This window comes from Piliocolobus tephrosceles, unplaced genomic scaffold, assembly GCF_002776525.5.
Source record: "Piliocolobus tephrosceles isolate RC106 unplaced genomic scaffold, ASM277652v3 unscaffolded_20513, whole genome shotgun sequence".
Taxonomy (NCBI): Eukaryota; Metazoa; Chordata; class Mammalia; order Primates; family Cercopithecidae; genus Piliocolobus; species Piliocolobus tephrosceles.
Window position 1 is genome coordinate 1 of NW_022302659.1, and position 9,745 is coordinate 9,745.

Below are 9,745 nucleotides of genomic sequence, written 5' to 3' on the forward strand. Positions count from 1 at the left end.
TTTATTTTATTTTATTTTATTTTATTTTATTTTATTTTTATTTTTGAGATGGAGTCTCAGGCTGGAGTGCAGTGGCTCCATCTCGGCTCACTGCAACCTCCGCCTCCTGGGTTCAAGCGATTCTCCTGCCTCAGCCTCCCGAGTAGCTGGAACCAGGCACATGCCACCACGTCTGGCTCATTTTTGTATTTTTAGTAGAGACGGAGTTTCACCATGTTGGCTAGGATGGTCTTGATCTCTTGACCTCGTGATCCAACCACTTCGATCTCCCAAAGTGCTGGGATTACAGGCGTGAGCCATCACGCCCGGCCCTGCACCTTATTTTCATGGCTTAAAATTTCTGGGTCCAGATCAAAACCAAGGGTTCCCTGGGCCTTGCCAGCTAATGAGTGCATGGAATCCAGGGATAGCAAGAGAGGCTTGGAGAGCCCCAGCCTGTTCTTTCTCCAGGCCCTGCCAGGCTGGCCTCCCTGCCCTGGGCCTGTGTACAGGTTTGTTTCTGTGTATGTCTGTCTCCCCCTAAATGAGAGGAACCAAGGTCCCAAGTGAAGGAATCAGTGATTGAGATTTGTTCAGCTTCTGCCTCCTACCATGGAATGGGATGCGGGAGCTGGGCGCCTATCACGCTCAAGCCTTATTTACTACTCACAGCAACCCAGTAAGGATAGTTATTGCCTCATTTTATAGATCCTTTTCTTATGGATGCACAGAGGCTTGTTTCTTGGGTCCTGGAATCTTTTGAGGCATTGGTAGTAATAAAAATTTGGGGGGCCGGGTGCGGTGGCTCATGCCTGTAACCCCAGCACTTTGAGAGGCGGAAGTGGGTGAATCACCTGAGGTCAAGAGTTGGAGACCAGCCAGACCAATGTGGTGAAACCCTGTCTCTACTAAAAATACAAAAAAGTAGCTGGGCGTGGTGGTGGGCGCCTGTAGTCCTAGCTACTCGGGAGGCTGAAACAAGAGAACGCTTGAACCCCAGAGGTAGAGGGTGCAGTGAGGCGAGATCACGCCACTGCACTCCAGCCTGGGGGACAGAGCAAGACTCCATCTGAAAAAAAAAAAAAAAAATTGGCCCTACTCTAGACCTACTTAGAATTTCCCTGCGGTAGGCCTGATAATCTGCAATTTTTAACAAGGGTGACCATCAAGTAATTCCGATGCTCACAACAGTTCAAACACCTCAACAGACCATTTTCGTAACTTGCCCACGCGTTCTTCAGTGGCAGAGCTGGAGCGCAAACCGGGGGCTTCAGATGCTAAGTCCAGGCTCTTGACAGCTCATTGGAGACGCTGGAATCACCTTCACTGCTCCTGTATCAGCGCCCGCCACACAGGCGCACAATAAACCTTCCCAGAGTGAATGAATGAATGAATGACTCATCCAGCCCCAGCTGCTTCCGGTGGGTCGGGGGCGTGGTGAGACCCTGTTTCAGTGGAGGGAGGGCTTATGCATTGCCGAGACTCCGATTTGCAGACCTTGACCCTGTCGCTTTCAGAAAAGCCACTGGCAGAAGATCCGAACCATGGTCAATCTGCCGGTCATAAGCCCTTTCAAGAAGCGCTACGCCTGGGTGCAGCTGGCGGGGCACACAGGTGAGCCGCGGGGCGGGTGGGCAGGTGCCCGCGACGGGAAGGGGCTGGGCGGCGCTGACGGATGCAGGTCCACAGGGAGTTTTAAGGCGGCGGGCACCAGCGGGCTGATCCTGAAGCGCTGCTCGGAGCCGGAGCGCTACTGCCTGGCGCGGCTGATGGCTGACGCGCTGCGCGGCTGCGTGCCTGCCTTCCACGGCGTGGTGGAGCGCGACGGCGAAAGCTACCTGCAGCTGCAGGACCTACTAGATGGCTTCGACGGGCCCTGCGTGCTCGACTGCAAAATGGGCGTCAGGTATGCGTGCCCTGCCAGGTCGGTTGGGGGATCAAGTAGGGGTCCGGGGCTGGGACAACTGCTTGAGGGGGGCCCGGGGCGAGAGCTCGAAGGGGTCTCCGTGTGCGCCCCCTTATGCCCTGGCCGCTGCCCGCGCCCCCACAGGACTTACCTAGAGGAGGAGCTGACCAAGGCCCGTGAGCGGCCCAAGCTACGGAAGGACATGTACAAGAAGATGCTGGCGGTGGACCCTGAAGCGCCCACTGAGGAGGAGCACGCGCAGCGCGCAGTCACCAAGCCACGCTACATGCAGTGGCGGGAAGGCATCAGCTCCAGCACCACGCTCGGCTTCCGCATCGAGGGCATCAAGGTGGGGCAGGCGCGCTTCGACTAGCACCGCCCCAGCCCCACTGCGCGCTGTCTTTCCCGATCTGTCGGCGCCCGCCTCCCCCGCTCCCGCCCTGCCTGCCCCTCCGCCCTCTCCCACCGCCTCGCGTGGGGCAGGCGCGCTTCCACTGGCACCGCCCCAGCCCCACCGCGCGCTGTCTTTCCCGATCTGTCGGCGCCCGCCTCCCCTGCTCCCGCCCTGCCTGCACCTCCGCCCTCTCCCACCGCCTTGCAGTCCCCTGCAACTGGGAGGTACCACTGCCCTAGACTGTCCTCTTCCCCACTGGCGGGCCTGGGGCCCCTGACACTCCTATCCCGCCTCCAGAAAGCGGACGGTTCCTGCAGCACCGACTTCAAGACTACGCGAAGCCGGGAGCAGGTGCTTCGCGTCTTTGAAGAGTTTGTGCAAGGAGACGAGGAAGTGCTGGTAAGAGCGGGATCCCAACCCCCAGGTGTTAGGGAGCCTGAAGCCAGGGACTGCCCCGTCATCTGGCCCAGTGCCCTCGGCTGTGTCCCCACTGTGGCCTTCACCACACTGGGTCGCACCTGCTCTACGCTCCTTCCCTTCTGGGCCATGCCGGGGGCGGGGGTGTGGGGGTGGGTCCTGGGTCTTCCTCACAGCGGCATTTGCCAAGCCCAGCCTGGGTCCCGGCTCCTTATCTTTGGCGGGGGCTCACTTGGCGTTTAATTAATTTGCTCTCCCCTCCCACCCACCCTCTGCAGAGGCGGTATCTGAACCGCCTGCAGCAGATCCGGGACACCCTGGAGGTCTCCGAGTTCTTCAGGAGGCACGAGGTAAGCCGCGGCCGCCTGGGTGCCTGGCCGCGAGGGCTAGGGCGGGAACCCGGCGGGGGCGTCTCTGCGCAGGGCCGCTGCCTGACCATGCGGGGCTCGCAGGTGATCGGCAGCTCGCTCCTCTTTGTGCACGATCACTGCCATCGCGCCGGCGTGTGGCTCATCGACTTCGGCAAGACCACGCCCCTCCCCGATGGCCAGATCCTGGACCACCGGCGGCCCTGGGAGGAGGGCAATCGCGAGGACGGCTATTTGCTGGGGCTGGACAATCTCATTGGCATCCTGGCCAGCCTGGCTGAGAGATGAGGCTGGACTCCTGTCCCCGTGGGCCGCCGCCCTGACATGTGGACCTGCAGCTTTGTCCCCACCGTGCATGCCGGCTTGAGACTGGAGCCTCGCGGTGCAGGGCAGTTCACCGGGTCCTGCAGGGCCAGCTGCCAACCACTAAGGGGAGGCACTGCCTACGCCAGGGGTTTCGCCCACCCCGGGCCCCAGCGTTCCCAGAGCCAAATGACACTAACTTATAGGAGGGGAGGGGGCAAAGGGCTTCTTCCTCAGGCCAGCTTTTCTGAGGAGGCTGTGCCCTCTCCAGAGGGGCCAGACCGTGGATTTTATTTAGCAAGCCTAGACCTTCTGGTCTAACCTCTCACACTAGGATGGACTCCCCTTCCTAATAAAACTCAAAGACAAGACGCAGCTTCCTGTGCCTCAGCCCTCGGCCCCTCCCTCCTCTGGTGCCGTCTTCCTGTATCCCTGGCATCCACTCAGATGGCTGGAAGATGAGAAGCGCTTTTTATTAGAAGCATCTGCAGGGTGGGGTTCTGCCCAGATGAAGGATGCTCATAGCAGGAGGGCAATCCAGTGCTCCCTATGGACACTTGGGGTGTGTGTAAGGTGGCCTCTGGCCCAAAGATCAAAAGCTGGAAGTGGCTGGGCCTTTCCCTGGGAGGCCTGGGCTGGTTTCCAGCATGTCAAGTGCAGTGCTGCCAGGCCAGCCCCGAGACAGGCCCAGACACACGGCACAGACTGCAGGGAACGGGCCGCTGGCATAACAGGCCACCCAGGAGACTGAGGAGTACAGGGAGGGCCCCTCAGTGCCTCAGTCCTCAACCTAAGGGCTCCTTGGGGCTTAGGAGCGATAGATGGGATTCCAAAGGTTCTGAGGTTGGAGGCCCCTGGATTTGAGGGGCTTGAGGCCAGAGGAAAACCAGGGGCCAAGAGGGCTACCTCCCCAGCTTTTCAACTTCCCTGGACTCAGTTCCTGGGGCTGTGGGGGTCTTAGGCACGCCAAAGATCTGTTCCCCAGCCCAGAAGCCCCTTCCTCCTCTGGGGTGGGCCCCAGCTCCATTGGCAGGGGTGAATTCAGCACATCAGGGTCCTGTAATGGAAGAGTCAGGGAGCACAGGGGCATAGAGTTTTCTGGCCCCGCCTCCTGACCCACAAGACCAGGATGTCAGATTAGGTCAGGGGCACACCTGAGTGCAGTACTGAAGACGCTCCAAGATGCTGGCAAAGCTGGGGCGGAGCTCAGGCTCGTGCTGCCAACACTGGGTCATGATGCGGTACCTGGGGAGAGGCAGGAGTTTATGCCCACCCACGGTTGTGAAGGACCTCCCTTCCCAGGCAGCACTCAACTCACACAGGCCCTGGGCAGCCCCTAGGAGGGTCCATCCGGCCCCCTGCAACGACGAAGTCCAGCACCTCCTGGTTGGTGCCCCCAGGATAGGGCATGTAGCCCAGTGAGAAGATCTCCCAGAGAAGCACCCCAAAAGACCTGCATCACAAGTGGGGGAACCAAGTGAGACCCGTCAGGTGCAGCCTCCCCTCACATGAGGTGGCTGGAAAGGACAGGATTAGCCTCAGGGGAGGGGAACATAGGAGAAGGGGAAGGGGAAGGGTATTATCACCAGGAATCTGTCTTGGATGTGAAGATGCCCTCCAGGAAGGCCTCTGGGGGCATCCACTTGACTGGGAGCAAGGCCCGGTCCCCCCTGCGGTAATAACTGGCCCTATAGGAGGGAGGAGATGAATGATGAGTTGTTTACCACCAAGGTGCAGGCAAAACCCCCTTGGAGCAAGAGCCTTCCCACCTCCCCAAATCCCACACCGGTAGATATCTCGTGCCATCCCGAAGTCCCCAATCTTGGCCACACGGCTGGGCCCAGTGCAGCTCAGCAGGCAGTTCCGCGCAGCAATATCCCTACAGAGTAGGCAAAAAAATCACCGCCAGAATTCAGAAGTTCTTGCTCTTCCTGATCTATTTCCTTAAAAGCTGTGTGGAAGGGCTGTTCCTTGGGGAGGTAGTTGGGATGGGGGTCCCCTGAGCCAGGACTGCTCCTGACCTGTGGATGAAGTGATTTTCCTCCAGATAGTGGCAGCCCTGGGCTATGTCCTGGGCCAGTTGCAGCAGGTCCCGCATGACCAGAGGTGATGGCTGGTCCTGGGTCAGGCAGAGGGACATCAGTCCATGCAGGTCTCAGACACATGGACAGGGTCTTTAGAGGGGCCTGGGGGGCTGAGACAAGGGTCTCACCAGGTGTGGACGACTGTGCCTCAGGAAAGTCTTCATGTCCCCTCCAGACATCAGTTCCAGCAGAATGAGGCGAGGGGCGGCCCTGAGGCTGAGCCCCACACACCGCACGATGTTCTGATGGCGAAACTTGCTGAGTGGGGTGGTGGACATACCCCGTGACCAGCGGGGAGATGGAAACCATGTTCTAGGCTCCACAAAGCTGGGAAGGCCCTCTGTGTCCCCTGACTTGCTACCTCAGCCTCAGGGTGAAGAGAGGCTGTTCCTGAGCCTTCCCTTCCCGCCTTCCAGCCCTGCCCCTGGTCCCACATGCACCTGATGATGAGTGCCTCCATGAGGAAGTCCAGCTCATCCTGAGGAGAGCAGAGTTCTGGCAGGGTCTGGGGAGGAAAGGGGCACAGTTTCTGAGCTGCCCTGGACACATCGGGAAGGGGGGTTAACCCTAGCTGTAGTCATTGTCCTTCCCTTCAGGGTGTTCCGCTCTTCTACCCCCAGCCAGAAGTCCCACTCCTCTCACCTTGATGGCCACCTGCAGGGGACTGGAGTCCCCAGGAAGGCCATTTACCAGTCCCTCATACACCTCCCCAAAGGCACCATGGCCCAGGGCTCTGCAGGAAGACAGGTTGGAAGGAAATGGGCAGGCGGCCTGGAAAAGAGTCCTAGAAAGTCTAGTATCCCCTTTACCTCCCCTGCCCCTGCCATATGCCCAGCTGACCCTATATAGACTCTCTCCATACCATGGCATGTCCCCAAGTAGAAGCCCTGCAAGGGTGATGCTGACTGGCGTAGAGCCAAGGCAAAAGAGAGGGCAGGCGCGGGTCAGAGTCAAGGTGGGAGTGCATGATGAGGATTTCCCTGGTGTCCCTGCAGACGCCCTGGGAGGGAGGCGATCCCTGGGCTCCAAGAGTCATATTCTTTTTTTTTTTTTTTAAGACAAAGTCTCGCTCTGTCGCCCAGGCTAGAGTGCAGTGGTGCAATCTCGGGTCACTACAACCTCTGTCTCCTGGGTTCAAGTGATTCTCCCTGCCTCAGCCTCCCGAGTAGCTGGGATTACAGGCACGTGCCACCACACCCGGCTAATTTTTGTGTTTTTAGTAGAGACGGGGTTTCACTATGTTGGCCGGGCTGATCTCGAACTCGTGACCTCAGGTGATCCACCCGCCTTGGCCTCCCAAGGTGCTGAGATTACAGGCGCGAAATCATATTTTTTTTTACTGAGACAGAGTCTCACTCTGTCACCCTGACTGGAGTGCAATGGCGCGATCTCAGCTCACCACGGCTCACCACAACCTCCGCCTCCTGGGTTGAGGCGACTCTCTTGCCTCAGCCTCCCACGTAGCTGGGATTACAGGCACGCACCAACCCGCCCAGCTAATTTTGTATTTTTAGTAGAGATGGGGTTTCTCCATGTTGGTCAGGCTGGTCTCAAACCCCCGACCTCAGGTGACCTGCCTGCCTCGACCTCCCAAAGTGCTGGGATTATAGGCGTGAGCCACTGCGCCCAGCTGCGAGATCATATTCTAAGAACTGGGACGGACAGGTGACTTTGAGCAAGTTCCTTGCCCTTCTGGAGCTTCTCAGGGCCTCCCTCTCGCGTACGCAAGGGATGTGGGCCAGATTTTTTCTGGGATTTCTAATTCACTACAGCAGGGAGAGAATCAGAGGTGGGGATTCAGACTGCACAGGTTCTCAGGAGGAGGCAGAAGACTCACCTGAGCAGAGTAACATTGGCTGGGGAGACCTCGGTGACACCTGGGGGCAGAGGCCAGGACTGGGCCGGGCCAAGCCCCACCTGGCAGTAATAGGGATTGGGGGCCGTCCTGATGGCAGAGGTTCGAAGCTTGCTCAGCTCAAGCTCAGGGCCCGGCAGCCTCATCTCCCGCAGGCCCTGCCACTTCTTCTGCTTCACTGGGGGTGGGGAGAATAATGGCACACCCTCCGCCTGCCCATCAGGTCTCCCTGCCCCACCTGCCCAGGACACCCCTCCAGGTGCTCATTCTGCTAAACGTTTTCCCCAGGCCTCCCCAGCCCCTTCCTATCTTACAGTCCCAGAGGAGTCTACCACCGCTCTGCTGCGGTGAGTGGTCTTGAAGTCAGCCCCGGGACCCCACAGAAGCCCACCCCAGCTCACTGGAGAGGAGCAGCCTTGAATCAGCTGTGCCTGCTAGATGCTTCGTACCCAGAATCAGGACCCCACACACCATAAAGAGGCTCAGTGTTGAGGTTGCCACCACAGTCACCATCAGAACCAGAGGGCCTGGGGGGTTGGGCAGGTCTAGGGAGAAAGAGAGACACCTCCAGTGGGAAGGTCTTCTCTGTTCCTCTACCCTCAAGTTTTACCCACGCTTCAAGACTCAGCTCAAGTGTTAATTTTTCCATGAAGCCTTCCCCCATTATCCTGGGCAAAAGCAACCTCTCCCTCTCGAACACCCCTAAGGCACTTTATACCTCCCACAACAATCGTCACTTGAGATATACATTTACATAGCTATATCTAAACAGCCTCCCACACTGGACGACATGCCTCTGAAAGGCACTGTGCACCCATGAATCTCCAATCCCCTGCCCAGCAGCCACCACAGGGCCTGGCACGCAGCAAATCTCTATACCATCTTTCCCCAGTGGCCTACTGCTCCTCCCAGTCTGTGACCCCAGGAGTCCAGACCTTGGGCAAAGGTAGGACATACCCATGCAGGTGACGTTATCCACAGCTAGCTCCATGTCTTCTGGGCACAGGCACTCAGCCAACTGGAGCTCTGCCTGCCATTGGCAGTCTTTCAAAGGGCAGTGACTGCAGTTGAGGTGCCTTCGGATTTCTACCTCTCCGTGGTTCTCGGTGACTGTGAGTAAAAGAACTGATACAGTATGGTGTGGTGGGGCTGGGGCTGGGATATATTAAATACATGCCTTTGGCTGGGTATGGTGGCACACGCCTATAATCACTGCACTTTGGGAGGCCGAGGTGGGTGGATCACCAGAGGTCAGGAGTTCAAGACCAGTCTGGCCAACCCCGCCTCTGCTAAAAATACAAAAATTAGCCAGGTGTGGTGGCGCATGCCTGCAATCCCAGCTACTCCAGAGACTGAGGCTGCAGAATCACTTGAACCTGGGAGGCGGAGGTTGCAGTGACCCAAGCTCGCACTACTGCACTCTAGCCTGGGTGATAGAGTGAGACTCTGTCTCAAAAATAAAAATAAATAAATACATGCCTTTTCCAGCCACATGGTTAATTCTTGTCCAGGACTTTAGAGCAAAGAGCAGCACCAAGCTTACAAGGGCGGTGAGAGAAGCTGGGGGACTTCTGTCAAGCCTGCACACTCCCAGGCATTTGAAGTGAATTCATAGCAAGGGGGTACTTGACAAGCACGCAGCATGCCCTGCTAGCATCCAGCACAACTGACAGCCCACTTTTCTTTTTTTTAAGACAGAGTTTTGCTCTTGTCACCCAGGCTGGAGTGCAATGGCGCGATGACAGCCCACTTTTCAAATGACCCTGTGCTATGCAAGAATCCTGTGCTATGAAAAAGGTTATTCACGGTGCAGGTGGCCCTTCAGTGCAGTGCAGGAGTGGGCTCAGGGATTGAGGAAGACGTCCAGGCCAGGCTGAGAGGTGGGGTTGGGGCCAGTACCTGCCAGAGGCTGCAGATAGAGCTCGCTGCTGGGGTGTATGAAGGATACTCCATCTTCTCCATCAGCCCAGAGGTTGTCAGTCTCTGAAGCATCACCCCCTGGAAGTGGAGAGTGATGGAGGGTTTGACTGCAAAAATGGGGGATGGGGGAGAAGCTGGAATCTCCCAGTGTAAATCCCAGTGTAAATCCCAGTGTGGCCTTCTCTTCTCCAGCCTCATGATGCAAGTGCTGTCTGTTCACAAGTGGGAGTGAAGGAGGTGAGGAGGGGGTAATCAGCTGGAGACTGAAGGCCTAGCTCAGGCTGGCTGTGACGCCTCCTGCCTGCCTGAGCCCCTCCTGTCCCATGTCCTCACAGTCCCTTTCTGTGGGAATATACATGATGTGCGTACGTATGAACAGAACAGCCTGGACAGGCACAAAGGCATTTCCAGACTTGAGGACTGATCAAAACACAGATGACTGGGACTGTGCCCTAGAGTTTCTGCTTCAGTATGTTAGAGAAGGGCTGAGAATTCGCATTTCTTTTTAAAAGTTAATTT

The 9,745-nt window shown here is 57.6% G+C and overlaps 2 protein-coding genes across 3 annotated transcripts; one reads left to right on the forward strand and one right to left on the reverse strand.

Annotated features, from left to right (window-relative positions):
- Positions 1-1,376: 1,376 nt before the first annotated feature.
- On the forward strand, positions 1,377-3,746 carry ITPKA (inositol-trisphosphate 3-kinase A; the record flags this gene model as incomplete). The annotated part of the gene is made up of 7 exons (XM_026450469.1): positions 1,377-1,400; positions 1,497-1,593; positions 1,669-1,885; positions 2,030-2,234; positions 2,577-2,678; positions 2,975-3,046; positions 3,149-3,746. Coding segments are annotated over 7 exons (921 nt in total), but the record flags the coding sequence as incomplete, so codon positions are not given.
- A 73-nt stretch (positions 3,747-3,819) lies between these two features.
- Positions 3,820-9,301, reverse strand: LTK (leukocyte receptor tyrosine kinase). 2 transcript variants are annotated; one of them, XM_026450471.2, is made up of 13 exons: positions 9,206-9,301; positions 8,264-8,416; positions 7,756-7,851; positions 7,289-7,484; positions 6,094-6,184; positions 5,892-5,956; positions 5,580-5,709; positions 5,389-5,486; positions 5,154-5,246; positions 4,954-5,055; positions 4,686-4,820; positions 4,522-4,612; positions 3,820-4,424 (listed from the first exon to the last, which is right to left on the reverse strand). In XM_026450471.2, the coding sequence occupies exons 2-13, from the start codon at positions 8,295-8,297 to the stop codon at positions 4,176-4,178; spliced, it is 1,380 nt and encodes a 459-aa protein (XP_026306256.1). In that variant the 5' UTR covers positions 8,298-8,416; positions 9,206-9,301; the 3' UTR covers positions 3,820-4,175. The 2 variants fall into 2 exon arrangements, with proteins under 2 accessions (XP_026306256.1, XP_026306255.1); XM_026450470.1 differs by having other exon boundaries at positions 4,131-4,424; positions 7,708-7,851.
- Positions 9,302-9,745: the final 444 nt, after the last annotated feature.

What these genes read in the sequence shown, in the direction of transcription:
- LTK (XM_026450470.1), bottom strand. Translation starts at nt 8,297, where the DNA reads ATGGAGCTAGCTGTGGATAACGTCACCTGCATGG. An exon ending in GGATAACGTCACCTGCATGG is followed by an intron (nt 7,852 to 8,263) that starts GTATGTCCTACC and finishes CTTTCTCCCTAG; the next exon opens with ACCTGCCCAACCCCCCAGGC. An exon ending in GGCACAGTCGTCCACACCTG is followed by an intron (nt 5,487 to 5,579) that starts GTGAGACCCTTG and finishes TGCCTGACCCAG; the next exon opens with GACCAGCCATCACCTCTGGT.